This window comes from Coffea arabica, chromosome 3c, assembly GCF_036785885.1.
Source record: "Coffea arabica cultivar ET-39 chromosome 3c, Coffea Arabica ET-39 HiFi, whole genome shotgun sequence".
NCBI classification, from domain to species: Eukaryota; Viridiplantae; Streptophyta; class Magnoliopsida; order Gentianales; family Rubiaceae; genus Coffea; species Coffea arabica.
In genome coordinates, this window is record NC_092314.1 from 25,632,042 (window position 1) to 25,648,204 (window position 16,163).

At 43.9% G+C, this 16,163-nt stretch overlaps 1 protein-coding gene across 1 annotated transcript; it reads left to right on the forward strand.

The window, feature by feature from the left end:
• Window positions 1-9,549: 9,549 nt before the first annotated feature.
• On the forward strand, window positions 9,550-10,041 carry LOC140037895 (uncharacterized). The gene has a single exon (XM_072083053.1). The coding sequence runs from the start codon at window positions 9,550-9,552 to the stop codon at window positions 10,039-10,041; it is 492 nt and encodes a 163-aa protein (XP_071939154.1).
• Window positions 10,042-16,163: the final 6,122 nt, after the last annotated feature.

Genomic DNA, 16,163 nt, shown 5'->3' on the forward strand with positions numbered 1-16,163 from the left:
CCAAAAGATGCCTAATAGTCTTGGCCTAGTCAGTCGCCGGGGTCTGGGATCCAGGCGACGGGGTAGACTCCTCCCCCGCCTCGGCCCCAGCATACGAGGCCTCATCACTAGACTCCTCGAGTCCGTCGTCGCATAGGTTAAGGATCGCCTCAGCACGACCCCTGACCTTGCGAGCTCTCTTAGTCTCGCGCTCACGTGCATCTCTCAGTTGATCACATAGGTCATCGACTCGTTCCTCGGCCTCATGCACGTCATACTCTAGCTCCATGATACGTGCGGCTTGCTTCTCATTGGTTGCCCTAGCCTGAGTCACCTCAGCTTCCAATGTAGCAACCGCAGCTTCCAACTTAGTATTATCCTTAGCAAACTCCTCACGTTCCTTTGCCACCGCCAACACTAGAGCGTTTGGATAGGCGTAGTTGCTACGGCACTCGCACTGTCGAACGCGGCTGGCCGGGCTCCAACGCACCACGGCCCCCTTCTGCCTAAGTTGATACTTAATTGGCGGCAGCGTACTACGAGGACGATCTCCTGCCGGACGGTCACTCGGGTCACCACTCGCATCCATCCTATAGCAAAGGAAGAAATAATATGATTACACTTAATAGGCATAAACAATAGAATCCTCAAGTCAAGCATTCCTATAACACCCAGGCTAATTCAAACCTAGGCTCTGATACCACCTGTGACAGCCCCACCTTCCCCTAAGGCGAACCAAAGGGGTTAGCGGACTGCCTGCCCAGCTCTCGCCAGGACTAACGGTACAGTTTACGTCAATCTATAACGTTCCGGAACTTACCATTGCGCGCAAACAAGTCAAAATTACAAAATAAAAAAAATGAAAATCGAAGCCGAAATTTATCCAAACCACGGCCAAGCATATATATACATTGGAAATCAACATTTACAAGCCAAACGGCAAACCAAGATATTCGTCTAGTTCATACAGGTACCAAAAGCCATTTACACACCATACATTGGTGGAAACAAAACACTTAGGGTTTTTTTTACCCTCAAGGAGCTATTCAAAAATACATGTACAAGAGCTCAACTTGTCATCCAACTATCACAATCTTTTCCAAAAGTTTCATTTTCCTGTAAGGAAAACAAATGACACGGAATGAGCTAAAGCCCAGTGAGCAACTATCACAATAGTAGTTAAGATCACAGAAGCATAACCATTCAATTCAAGTATGCAATTCCGAAGTAAAGCAAATCAGTGAAAGGATACGGTCGGCTCTCAAGAGCCCATTTCCTCGCTTATATTCTTGACCCAACCTCATTGACCCTCCGTCAATGTTAAAAGAATAACCAACCGTAGACAACTCTTTACTTCCATTCCTTCCACCCAACATACCCCAACCGGGCCCGCACTCCATTCAGTCATTTTGGTAATACTCGAGTATACCGGAACCAAGAGTCTCATTACTACAAGGTTCCTCAGTACAGTCCCCGTGGCATGACAATTTTCACGACCAATCCGTCGCCGGCTCGATCCAATTGACTACCAAACGAGGTTGAGCTCAGTAATACAGTAAGGCCGTTGGACATTCGTCCAAACGACACCAAAGCAGTTTCCATACATGGAATTCAGTATCTCATATAACAAATGCAGTATTTCAGTAAAACGGTAAATAGCTATAAAGGAAATTACAAGGGGTGAGGGCGGTCAAGTACACCCCCACCTCAATCATTTCCAATAACCAAATAAGCCTTCAAGGCAACAATTCACATAGCACGAAGTCATATTGTAACAAATAAGTGAGTAGTATACTCACCAACCAAGTAAATGGTGTTTCATGCACCACGATCACCAAGACGTTGTGAGCTACCGTCACGCCCTAGAACATGCAACACATATAATAAGACTCCATACCGAGCCATAAACAACACCAATTCACAACCCCAATAGGGTTTTATAAACATATACAAGCATGATAGCAAACCAGAATTAAGAGAGGGCTTTAACTTAAGCCTTGATAATAAAACCGGATTTGACCTCATAATGCGGTAATGGCACAACTCTCACTACAATTATCGGATGGGGGTGTAAGACCCACCATTTCGAAGCCAAGAAACAGAGCTACAACAATGTAGAAGGTCACTCAATCCAGTTCCTAACACAACTAGGTCAAATATGCAAAATACTATACCAGAATTCCCAAAACAGGTTTGCAAATCACACAAAACTGTGATTACTATAACTCAGTCTATACAAGTCCAAATGCCGAAATTCCAAGGCATATGTTAGCTAAGACATCCAGCTACATTTCATCAGAAGACACCAACTTCAAAATCCAAACCAATTCCAGTCAAAATAGCCAAATACCAACGCAGTTTTCGCATTCTGACCAACACCTCAAACACATCAATACCTACAACTTTCATGTTTTGAGAAATGTCCAATTCGGCCTCTAACCCTATGATCTAAAACCGGACAGAATTAGGGGATTATGAACCCTAACTTTTCACAATTCACTTCAAATCCAAAATTGGTTGCATTTATCCACAATTCACACCTACTAGAGTCATTATAGTCCATTGCCAATCATCAAAGATGGCTACAACATCCATTTCATATTAAACCAGAAAATTCATCATAAAATTAAAAACTTCACCAAATCAAGCCAAACCAAGAAATAAATCATATAATCCACCACTTTAGCCACTTCTAAGCCAAACATAAGCATCATTAGATGTAGTAGGGTGTTCAAGCATCACTTACCAAGAAATCAAGAGAGATAGGGATTGTGGACACCTTAGCTCTTCAAATCAACTTCACTAATACACTTATTAGCACTAGAAGAAAGGTTTTTATGGAGTGAAATCTAGTCTAAGCTCTTGTTTGTGGAAGATTGAGTGAGATGGAAGCCTGAGAGTTGAAGAAATTCCTTCCTTCTTGAGCTAGGGAGATCCGGCCACCATGGAGAAGAAAATGGTGAATTTTGTGCATTTTTTGATATTTAATACTTTGGTCAAAAAAAGTCAAGAAAGTGAATAGTAAACCATAAAGTCCAACCAATCATATTGTGACACTTGTCACACTCATTAATGCATTCTTATCTTTCTTTTCCCTCTCACATCAATCACTTCACACATTCTACTTATCTCTTAACACCCGATAAATTTTACACAGTATCCGAAACTTAACCTTATTGGCCGAATTTTTCCGAACTTTTCGCACTAGTGGGTCCCACGTCCAATATATATTCTTAATTTTCTAAAAATTCTCCAATACTAGAAAAATCATCTAAAAACTATAATTACTCATAAAATCTACCAGAAAAATATTTCTAAGCCAGAAAATGCAAAAATTATGCAATTAAGGGGTAATAAACCCTAGGAAAAATATTAGGGTTTTACGGGTTCTCACATTTTGAACAGATACTGCTGCGAGGACAACACTTTCTGTACTTATCGAGCAACCTTCTAGCGGCCCTTCATCTGTGGAATTGAGCTATAAGGGGACGGTTGGTATCAATACTGAAGGAATAAACAATCGAGATGGACATCGCGTTGGATCGACCTGTTTGCATTCAAATGGTAGTTCTATTAGTCATGTAGGTAACAGAAGAACGGGACAAGATTGTGCAGAAACATCAGTTAGACGAATGCATGAATATGTAGAAAAATCGCACGCAGAATCAACAGCTTTGCCGTCGACTTCTGCCAGTAATATTGCTGGTTATTCAAGGGATGGATGCTTAGGGCCTATCATTGCTGACGGTGGTGCTTTGTCTACACCAGCAAGCAAAAAGTGTAGATCAGTTCGCCGGAGTGATGCAGGGTGTGAGAACCCATAAAATTTCTTATTTTCTAGGCTTTATTTTATTTATTTGCACGCTTCTTATGCATTTTCTTTATTAAGAAAATTTTCTAGATAATTTTTATGAACAAATAGGGTTTTTAAATTATTTTTCTAGTATAATTTAGTTCATGAGATTTTTGGAGCATATACCGGGGGTGGACCCGCTAGTGCGGAAAGTTCGGTAAAATTCGGCCAATTAGGTTAAGTTTTGTGTACTGGGATTAATTTGCTAGATGTTAAGAGATAATTAGAGGTTGCTTAGATGGTTAATGATGGAGAGACAAAAGGATAAGTGTTAAACTTATAAGGTGCCACATGTTGCGATCCGATTCGTAGTTGGACTTTGACCAAACCTTCTTACCTTTACTAAAACCAAATTTTCTCCATTTTTTATCCCTCATGGTCGGCTGTTCTAAGGAGGAAAACAAGGGAAGGTTCTTCAATTTCTAGCTTCCAAATTTGCTTAAATCTTGAGTTTCAACCAACCAAACTTGAATCTATTCCATACAAGTGCTCACTAAGGAGGTTTAAAGCTATTGGTGGAGTTGTTTTGGAAGAAAGAAACCTAAGCTATTATCTTTCTTGAGTTGTAAAGGTGAGTTGTCTAGATATCTTCCCTTTCATGATAATAATGATTAATTAAGGGTTTTTAGTGGTGAAGCATGTCATTTTGTGGGTTATTTCATAAGTTATGGTTGAGTTGTCTAATTTTTTCTATTAATTGAGGATTTTTTTGTTTTATATAGTATTTTATGGTTTACTCATGGTATGATAGCCTATTATAGTGTAAAATGAAGTTGATATATGTTGGATGTGATAGATTGTACAAAAATTCTGGTTTGGGGCAAAGATTCCAGATTAGGGTTTCACTAACCCCTGTTCTGCCCATTTCTGTTCGACCAGGTTAGAGACCGAATTGGCCTTAGCACAAAACATGAAATTTGTAGGGAATGATGTTTTCTAGTTGTCTGTAAATTTTCATCCCAATCTGACTGTGGTAGCCTGAGATAAGACGGAAATACCCACACTGGTCTAGGTAAGAGTTCAGCGATCAGGGTTGACATTTCACCCAATCTGACCGTGACGTTTCACCATGATCCTTACAGAATTAGATTTTGGCCAAAGGATTAAAGTTGTAGCCAATAGTATAAAATATTTTCCTACAAAATTTCAGCTTGGTCAGACCACTGTAGAATGTGAAATGACCAAAATACCCTTGACTGTCCATGAAACCTGTTTCGCGCTCAGAATTCTGTTTTCGTGTAGTTTTCCATTTTTGATCATGAAAATGCATGATTTGGCCTTGGAGGTCTTCATAATAAATGTAGGGTTGTGTTTTATCTTCGAAACACCATAAGATACACTTCAATCGGACTTCGGTAGCCTGAGTTATTGCTGTTTAACAAATGTGCGGTTAGCCAACCTGTTTGTGAGATTCTGGTTTCGTATATTTCAATTTTGACCTAGATGCATTGCAAACTGGACTGAGTGGCCTTATTCAACCTTGTAGCCCCCTGTCTTAGCTTCGAAATGGTATAAGTTTCACCTCAATCTGATAAGCGTAGCCTCGGATGTACCCATTCCGTAAAAAACCCATTAAAACTGTCTTTTGTAAACTTCATTTCCGCACTTGTTGTTAGCTTAAATTTTGTCCTTTTATTGTCTTGAGCATATTGAGTGGCTGTTTATGTTATGTGTAATGTTGGGATTGATTGAGGAAAACAATGAAGCCATAAATGGCTGGAAATAGGAAAATACAAAGGGCGTGCTGCCCAAATTTTCGCTCGATGGCTAAGTTTCTATTTGAACCTGTATATTTCTGCTTGGCAAATAAAGTGATCATTTTACCATTCTAAAACCTAATACCTCTTTGGTTTGAAACTCCAAATGTTTACTTACTGTTTACCAAAATATAGAGGTTGACCTCGGGTTCTCTCGGCTACAAGTGAATAACTTTTAAGTGAAGTTTTAAGGGTGAAAGTGAGGTAGTTTTGCCACCTTTTCATGATTTTCATCAAGGCATATAGTCTATTGATTTTTAGCCACATAAACGATTCCGGAAACAATACTTCTTAGCTTACCTTATTGGATTTCGATTTGTCGATGGTTAAAGTGTTTTCTATCGGAAATTTCATAACCTTTTTGAGTTGGTTTCACGGTTGGTTTATGAACCCTAGTTATTCCCATCCACGGATCCAAATACCCTCTTTACACTTTAAAAGTCATTTTTATACGTTTACTCAAGAGTAGTCGGGTAATTCTTGATTGCATCTAAAACATGCTAGATGGATTGTAATGTGTTCTTTGTTTAATTTTAGGTTTCATTGGTGATTGAGAAGTGGACGTTATTTTGCATGTATAGGTGAGTGTTCCTTGTTTGTTATGTTTCATGGCTATATGGCTTGTATGAATGATTGATAACATGTTAAATGTTTTCAATGATTGCTAAAACGAGTTTTCTAGGCGAGTGTGTACTTTATCGCACTCGGCCTAAATGATTGAGAAGTTTTCAATGATTGAACGATTGAAATGTTATTTGTGCATGAATGTAAGCCTTTTGGCTGAATTGGCCACTGTCCCTTGTTACCGGTCGTCTCGAGCCAGAAGCGGACTCGGTCGGGCGATTAGGGACCTGGGTAAACGTTTCGGTATACTCGAGTATTACCTTGTAGGTTGGTGGAGGTTGGTGGACCCTGGACAATGTCCGGGATGGGGTGAATGAATGAATGAACGAATGAATGAACGAGGGGTTTTACTTATACAAAATGCATTTTCAAATGATTGAAGGTATAAGGAGAATGAATGAATGAACGAACGAACGAATAGCTCTATGTGAGCCCGTATCCTTTTAATGAATGTGTTTATCGCTTTATCTTATCTTTGTATCTTGAATTATTGGCTATGTGTAATGAATGCATTGAACTTCTTGTTTGCCTATGTGATCGGAACCTCACTGAGCTTTCCAGCTCATCCCTTTAGTTTTGTTTTCCTTAACAGGGGAAGGCGAGCAAGGACGAGAGCCTGTATAGACTAGCTTGGTCTAGCTCTTGGTTTTCTGTTGTAATGGTTCGCGCCATAGTGCTTGGCATGGGCTGGTTGTATGGTGAATTGAGAACCTCGGTGTATTTGACGGTTGTACTTCCTCTTGAGATAGCAATGTATATAAGTTCCGCTTTAAGTTTTGACTTCTCGTACTATTTATTCCTGTGGTTGAATTCGGGTGTTGATTAAGGACTGTAATGAACTGGATCCTTGTTTTACTCTTCTTGAGGTTTTATTTCTGATTCGTTTGAGTGAACGACTGAGTCCTGGCGAGAGGTGGGCAGGCGGTCCGCCGAACCCTTTGGTTCGCCTTAGGGGGAGGTGGGGCTGTCACACAGGGCAGGAACAGCGTAAGATGTTAGCAACGGATCCATTGAGCGTCGTCGCCACTGAGCCTGATATATTGCCAAATATTTCGGATTGCCAGTATTGCAAAGCAAAGAAATTTCAGTTTGAACCACCTGGGTTTTGCTGTTCTTCTGGTGAAATCCAATTACTTCCTACTGAAATGCCGAGAGAACTGATGATGTTGTATCTTGAGAATTCTGAAGAAGCTATTGAATTCCGCAAATGTGTTAGAAGTTATAATAACGTGTTTGCATTTACGTCTATTGGAGTGAATTGTGACAAGTCATTGAATGAGTCTTATAATGGAATATAAACCTTTAGAATCCAAGGTCAAATGTACCACTTTATAAATCAGTTAATCCCTAATGATGGTGAAAAAGCAAGGAATGTGCAGTTATATTTTTTTAATACTGATCATGAAACGGTAAATCGGTTATCCATCTCTAATAGATTTCAGCAAAGCCTAATTACTAAACTAGAAGAGATCTTGAAGATTAATCCTTATTCTACGTTTTTTCGAGGCTTACAGAATTTGCCAAACATAGATAATTATAAAATAGTACTGCAATCTAGCCTTGCAGTTGATCAAAAAGTATTCAATAAACCAACTATATCTCAAGTTGGTGCTATTTGGGCAGATAATTGTGATAGCGAGCATGTGACGTCAAAACATATTCATGTTTTATGGAAAAAATGGAAAAACCCAGATTATGAAGCATTACTTTAGCTGTTATGATCCCTTGCAATACCCACTAATTTTTGCCAGTGCTGAACCAGGTTGGCATCAAGGTATAAAGCGCATTGCTCGGACTCCAAATGCTCGTGGGGCAGCTTCTTGCGAGCAAGAGGTTGAGCTAACTCCAGGTGCTGAAACTACGCCGGAACAATTAATGAATGCTGAGAATTCAGGTAATTAGCTCCATGCTATGTTTTATATTTTCCTATGATCTTATATGGTGTTTATATATTTTCGTATATCTTTATGTGACTTTTTTTTATACTAATTATGCAAATTATTTGCTTTCTTTACACCTTGCTCTAATTTCTTTATTAGTTTTAAATGATACTATATCATAATACTGGACCTTACTTATCCTGACTATAATTGACCAGTAATTCGTCGTAACAAGCGAAAACGCAATATGGTCTCCTGTAGGGAGTACTACTGCTACAAACTACAGATTAGGGAGGACGACTGATCCATGCTATTGCATATCGGGAGACTGTTACAACAGTACATTGTAGATATGTATGTGAAAATTGAATCAACCAGGTTAGATTTCTATAGGCTGAATGACAATCAGACACGGCTTCGAACAGAGTTATATCAGAGCCTTATCGATAGTCTTTCACAAGGAGAATCTTTGTCTTCCAATATTGGAACACGGATAATTCTTCCAGGATCATTCATTAGAGGCCTTCGCGATATGAGGCGTCGCTACATGGATGCAATGTCATTGGTCCAACGATATGGAAAACCAGACATCTTTTTAATAATGACTTGTAATCGAAATTGGCTTGAAATTAAAAATTTGCTTCTTAAAACTGATAAGATTGAGAATCACCCGGATTTAGTTTCCCGTGTATTCAGAGCAAAATTAGAGCAATTAAAAAATGAACTTTTCAAGAAAAAATGTTTTTGGGAAGGTAGCAGCATATACGTATGTTATTGAATTTCAAAAGCGAGGTCTTCCTCATGCCCACTTCTTAATTATTCTAAAGCAAGGAAGTAAGATGTATTCTCCTGAAGCTTATGACTGAATCGTTTGTGCCGAGTTACCTGATATCGATGAGCACGAATATTTACATAGTTTTGTTGTTAAGCACATGATGCATGGTCCTTGTGGCACTATGAATCCCGCGTATGCATGTATGTGTACACATATTGGTTGTAAAGACAGATATCCCAAACAATTCTGTAGTCAACAATACATACAACCAACTCATATCCGCTATATCGTCGTCGAAATGACAAGAAGAAAGTTAAGATACGCGGCCATTATCTGGATAATCGTTGGGTGGTGCCTTATTGTCCTTACCTCTTAGCAAAATTTAATTGTCATATTAATGTTGAAATATGCTCCACGATTCAAGCTGTCAAATATATATACAAGTACATATACAAAGGACATGATAGGGTTTTGTATCAATTGAGTGACATTGAGACAAATAACAATGTAGATGAAATAAAAAATTATGTTGTAGCGAGATGGGTATCCCCTCCCGAAGCAATGTGGCGAATTTTTGGTTTCGATATGAATCAGATACATCCATCTGTCATGACCTTACAAGTACATTTAGAAAACAAACAACTAGTAACATTTCCAGAAAAAAGCTCGCTTCGTAGTGTTATGAAAAATCAAGCTTTGCAGAAAACCATGCTAACAGAATTCTTTTCCATGAACAAATATGACAACTATGCAAAGAATTTGAATTGTATGTATGCGCAATTTCCTGAATACTTCAGATGGAATCAACAATCTAAAATTTGGGAACAACGCAAGCAGAGAGAAGTCATTGGCCGTATTTTAGGTGCACATCCATCAGAAGGAGAAAGATATTATTTACGAATTTTGTTGATGCATGTGAGAAAGCCAACTTCGTTTACAGATTTGAGAACTGTAAATGGACGTGTTTGTGCTTCATTCCATGAAGCTACGGATGTAATGGGACTGTTACAAACAGATAATGCAGCCGAGCTGTGGTTATCCGAAGCAGTTGCCTACCAAATGCCTAATTCATTGCGTCAATTATTTGCTGCTATCTTGGTTTATTGCAGTCCAAAGAATCCTGCTCAACTGTGGCTACAGTTTCAAGACTTCCTATCTGAAGATATAAAATGAGATCCCTCCATTCCAATTCATCTTGTAGAAGTGAAAGTACTACAATGCATTGATAACTACTTACGATCAATGGGAAAGAGTTTAGCTGATTATCAGTTAGACACACCGCTGATCCAACAATCTCAACAGCAAATGGTAGCAAGAGATATAGAAACTGAAAGGAGTATAACTGTAAATGAAAGTGACCTTCGAGCAATTGATCAGAGGTACCCCGCACTTGGCACTTCTCCAATCTGCGACTGTTTGTAGCGTAGGTTAGACCAGGGTGTTCGATTGTCTGTCCTTTAAAATCCGAACTTCAGTTTTACCATTCAATAAAAGCTCGACTTTCGTTTTTATTTTCATTTGTACTTGTTTTCCTTTTAAGTTCGAATCTTACACTAGCACACTTAGCGTTCTTTCACTAAATGTCCTAGTGGGGGGCTAAGGGGGTTAGTAATGGATCCAGGCAAGTGCTCGGCCCGAGGAGGTCGGCACGACTGGGAAACTTGGAAGGATGATGCGGGAGAGCCCGGCCCAGGAGGTCGGCGCGAAGCTCGGCCCCAAGAGGTCGGCACGGATAGAAACTTCCCGATGGGTGCTCGACCCCGAGAGGTCGGCACTGATGGAGGCTTCCCGGTGGGTGCTCGACCCCAAGAGGCCGACAAGGGTTAAAAGCTTGGGAATCTGGGAGCCCGACGCTCGGCCCCGAGAGGTCGGCGCGGAATGGACTATTCTTGGTCTGATGGGGTCCAAGGCTATTCTTGGTCTGAGGGGATCCAAGGTTTGACGCTCGACTCAGGAGGTCGGCACGGACGCCTTTAAAGTTAGACGCTCGACCCAGGAGGTTGGCGGGAAAAATCCTTAAGGTTTGGCGTTCAGCCCCAAGAGGTTGGCCCGTTGCCTTGGTAGGTCGGCACACGGCTTCGCCAACCTGATTGTCTTTGATAATTTGATTGCCAGATTAACGAGGGTATACGTTTGGTGCTCGACCCAGGAGGTCGGCACATGACTTTGGTTACTGGAGTTGGGCGCAGGCAGGAAATGCAAAATAACTCTCTTCGAGTTTTATATACGCATTCAAGGCCTATCTATTACAACGCCCGCCGGGCTACAGGAGGAAGACCCTCTCATGCTAATGACCTGCCTGGAGCAGGAGCTGAAGGTACACCTTAGGCGTGCTGAGAGGCATATGGTGAAGGCTATTCAGGAACCCAGGAGCAGGGGGGCCTTTCCGTCTCAGATGGACCTTCAAGAGCATTTTCAACTGGAGCATGGTCACATCCTTATAAGAAGACGAAAAGGGTTTCTGGAGTGGTCGCTGCCCTAGGCCACCGGCTCCTTCCCGGAAGCTCTGCCAGGAGACTCGCCCTCCTCCATGGGAACCTCCGCCAGCTCTGCTCCAACATCGGTTCGGCCCACCAGGCTCTTCAGGGCATGCCCCTTGTGGTACCCGTCAAAGAGCCAATCCAGCCTATCCTCGGCCGCAGGATTGTAGTCCTTGAAGACCGCCAAGTTGAAGCCAGGAAGGTCGAGGCCCTTCACCTGGTTCAGGGCCCGCGTAGAGCCGACCTGGAGGATGGGCAGGTTGAGGAGGGCGATGTCCTCTTCGAACTGCTCGGAAGAGAGGAACTCCCGGACAGCCTTCTTCCGCTCCCGGCTGACGGTGCCGGAGAGCTCGATGGTGTGGTCCTCCTTCAGCTTGACCACACCAGCCTTCTCCTGGTCGAGCTCCGACCTAGTGGAGGCGAGCTGGACCTGGGCTGTGTCCAGCTCTTTCTCGGCCTTGCCCAGCTTGGCCTTAAGGGAGTCTGCCTCCTTAAGGGCCTGGGTAAGCCTCTGCTCTGTCTCCCGATTCTTCTTCCGCAACTTCTCCAAGTCGGGAGACAGCTCGGAGAAGCGGGTAGCCAGGGCAACACCAGCGGCGTTGGCCTGAGAAGGAGGAAAAATGGGTCAGTACGTTACGCTATCTAACCAAAATATAGGGGCACAACTAGCTTACGGGCTAGAAGGTTTACTTGAGCCTGGGCGGTGAAATACGCGTCCAGGAGCTCGGGGGGGTTGGCTAGCTCCATCCCTCTCCTGTCGCGGGGGTTGGACCGAGCCCACCATCAGCTCGCGAGCCACCTCGGGAAACTGGGCTCGGTCGTTGATGGAGAGCTCCCAGGGCGGACAGAAGCGCCGGGGGTCGTGCATGGTGGGGGCCTGGCCTGATTTTAGGGGAGTTATGTGGCGGAAATGCCACAAGCTCGGGGGAGGCGACTCCCGGGCATGCTCCTCGGCAGAGCCAACGCCCAGGTGGACTGGCCCCCCTTGACACCAGCGTGAGAGGAGGAGACTGTGCGGGGACCAGCGCGAGTTTCTTCTCTCGACCCCTCTTCTGGCCGGTCGCCTTTTTCTTGGTGTTGGCAGCCTTCTTGGAGGGGGAGGAGGTGTCCTGCATTTCCTTCTGGTCGAGGTCGCCCCAGGGGCCTCCTTGGTAGCTTCTGGCTGGGGGGTGGCGGTGGCCGCCTCAGTAGGTGCGCCTAGCAGCTGGGAAAGCTTCCTCACTGCAAAAAGGCATCGCTGAGTCAGCCAAACCAGGACGGTTAGAAGATACACGCACATGCAAATGAAATAAACTACAGGGTCAGGGTCAGAGTTACAGGCGACGAGGTCGACAGAGGAGGCCACCACCTCGCCGGAGGACCCGGACAATGTCCTCATCAGCCCGGCCGCAGAGATCTGCTTGCTGGAGAGCATGGTGGTAGTGAGCTTCACCTTAGAGCTCAACAGCTGGATGAGGGTTTCAGAGTCTAGGTCCTCCGGGTAGGGGTCGGTCTTGACCTCCCCGACCTTCCACACGGTGGCGACAAAACCGATGGATTTGACAAAGAAGAAGTCCCCTTTCCAGTTCTTAACGGATGAAGGGAATTTGTAGAATAAGACCTGGCAGCCCTTGTCCCCCCGACCTTGGCTCCCGGTCCAGCGGCAGAAGTAATACCACCCAGTAAGGGCTACCTTGAGGACGAAAGCAGCTCGGAAGAGGGAGAGGGAGTAAGGAATGGAGCAGAGTTTGCAATAGATCAGGAATCCTATGATGATCCTGATCGAGTTAGGGTGGACCTGGGTGATTCGGAGCCCAAAATAGCTCAGGATCTCGGCCAGGGCCGGAGGGATCGGTAGGCGGAGCCCCCCGATCAGCTGTTCCTTATAGACAGCAACGAAACCAGGGGGAGGTCGACTGGCTCGGTCGTCGGGCCCGGCAGCCCTTGGCTCGAAGGCCGGAGGGATAGAGTAGGACCTGACCAGCTCGGCCACCGCCTCGGGTGAGATGGTGACCTCCTCGTGGTCAGGGTAGCCGTAGCTAAATTCGGGAGCATCCCCCTGCGTGGGGTCAGGGGTCCCCTCGGAGGAGTCCCTATCCTCTCCAGCTCCTCTCTGGGCCCCGCCAGAAGAGTCATGGGGAGACCTAGAGGAGGGGGTGGAGCCGGCCCGCCGCTCGGGATAGGCATCGAGCTCGGCTGTCTCCTCCAGCTCCCGGGCCGAAGGAGAATGAGCAGAAGGAGAACGGTCGGAGGAAGAACTCATGATGTCTATGTGGTCGAGCAGATCCGGGTTAGAAGCAGAAGAGGAAGAAGGAGGAGGGGGAGAAGGTGAAGACGAGGATGAAGAAGAAATGAAGATTCGGGTGGCTCTACGACGGGCTGGACTCGGGGACATGGTGGAAGTAACGTCGGAATGATCCGACATAAAACGCAGGAGGTGGCGGAAGGCAGAAGAGACACTGTAAAAGGAGGGAAAGAGGAAAGGGAATCGCAAAAGGGACTTACTGATGGTCAAAGCAGAGGGAGGATGGAAGACTCGCCGGAATCTGGGCACGGAACACCGGAAGTTGCTGGGAGATGGAAATGCAAATGCACAAAGGGAAAAGGAAATGGCAAATGGAGCGGATGGAAATCTGGTAACACCTATTTATAGGGGAAAAAATGGGGGGAAAACGGTTGCTTGAAATCGAACCGTCCCGTGTGAACGCATTCAATGGTGGTACGAAAACCGAAGAGGCGTGACAACTGAAAGGACGTGGGCGCAGTGTCCCTGTGACAGCACTGTACCAGAGGTGACCCTGGCAGGGTAGTGCACGGCGCTGGCCTCCCACGTGGCAGAGGTAGATTAGGTCTGCCTGACAGCCCTACCTAATCTAGGGGGCTAGTGCAGAGGCCCCGTCCTGGGCCTACACACGTGGCAGCCCAGGCATGGCCGAGCTGGGCCTCGGCCACAGGCCCCCGGCAGCCGTCCTGGGCCGCGCTGCTAGGGCTCCTGAAGGGGGCAAGGGTCCATCCCAAAGAGGTCGGGGATAATCCCCCTGAGTGCGGGATATGGACTATTCCGGGCAGGTCCCGAAACGTACGGAGGTCGAACTTCCTCGCAGGTATTAATGATGGCACACGTCATCTGTACAAGGTACGCTCACTATTGGCAAATTACTCTCGGTTGTCTCTATTTCCCGTGAACTCTACTCACCGGAAAACTAACTTGACCGTCGGAGTGCCCTCGGGGACAACCCTCGTGTCGCGCCCCATTTTTTGATAAATAAATAAATGGTTTAAAAAAATGTATTTTTGTGATTGGAAAATGAATCGTGATTTAAAAGAAAAATGGGTCTAAATGGGGTTTTGAGAATGCGACGATTTGACCCAAAATTATAGTTTAAAAAGGGTTTTTTAAAACTAAATACGGAGTCGCCACTTGGTAATGAGTTAAGGTGTACCAAGTCACCTAAAAAATATATTTTTAAAGAAAAATAGGAAAAAATAGTGAGAAACCCTTTTTAAACGACTCCTAGTCTACGTAAACCAACGAAAAAGGTTCGGGAGTCACATTTGACGAAGGGGAAGGCAAGGATAAAAATCCAAGGCACCCCTTCAACCTATCCAAGGCTAGTTGCGTGATTTAATCAAAGATTTTCTTGTTTTAACCAAAGAAATTATTACATTTGGATGTACTACATGAATGCAAACCCTAGACCTAGGGGTATTGGGGGAAATTTCTCTTCAAAGGATGAGTGGTGCCAATCACATTAATTGTGAAGCCCAATAACGATCCTTTGAAGAAGTCACGAATAATGCGAGTGGGATGCAAATGAATGGAATGCATGTATGCAATGTGAGGATATGAGTTTGAAAAAGTAACAAAAGATAATAAATATGTAAATGAAAATGTGCACGTGAGTGGGCAAGGTACGGTATGTGAAATGATAATATGAAGTGCATGTGTGCAAGTGATGATAAAAGTGTTCGTGTGCAAGTGAAGAAACATAAAGGTGCACGTGTGCAAAATGGGAGGAAAAATGAAAGTGTGATGAGGGTATAAAATGTTAGAGTGGATTTAAAAATGCATGAGCCTAGGGAATTCATGCATATTGGGTACGGGGAGACCTAAATCGTGACTCAATTTGCCATTTTATAGAGGGAATACAAGCGTGCTAAAGCTTAGAAAAAGCCACGCTCGTCTATATCCCATATTTAAGGGGACTCTCAAGCAAATGAACCCTATAACTAGCATGAAATGCAAAAATCCTAAAATGGAGGGAAAAGGGGTTCGAGGGGCATGCAAAATGATAAAACTAAAAAGAATGCATGACATGTTATAAACATGCGGACATGTACTAACGAGGAGAAATCTCTAAGGGTCTAGCGTTGGACTAGCCCATTCTATGAATTCCGACTAGCGTTGGACTAGTGGAAACGTGCATTCATCCATCACATTCATTCAGGCCATGGAAAGCAAGTAGACATGCCAAACATTCATAAACACGTAGCACCTAACACTTAGCATGCTCGACTAGATGCAAGAACCTAATAAAGCAAGTAACACGTAACACATAGGCATGCAACCAAGCTAATGAACCTATTACATTCACTAACTAAAACAAAAGGGGGAAGAGGGAGAATGGACCAAATTGCTCGCCAAAGCCCTATCTATTACAAGCCAAGAGGTGTACACATACCCCATTAAAAGAATAACTCAATAAAGCAAGAATAAATGAAATGAAAGGGTCTAAAGCAAAGGCAATGAAAGCAAATTAGACATGCAATTTTCACGTAGCACGTTGGATCACATAGGAGCGACGGGAAAAAGATAAAAGGAGTTATACCTCCCTT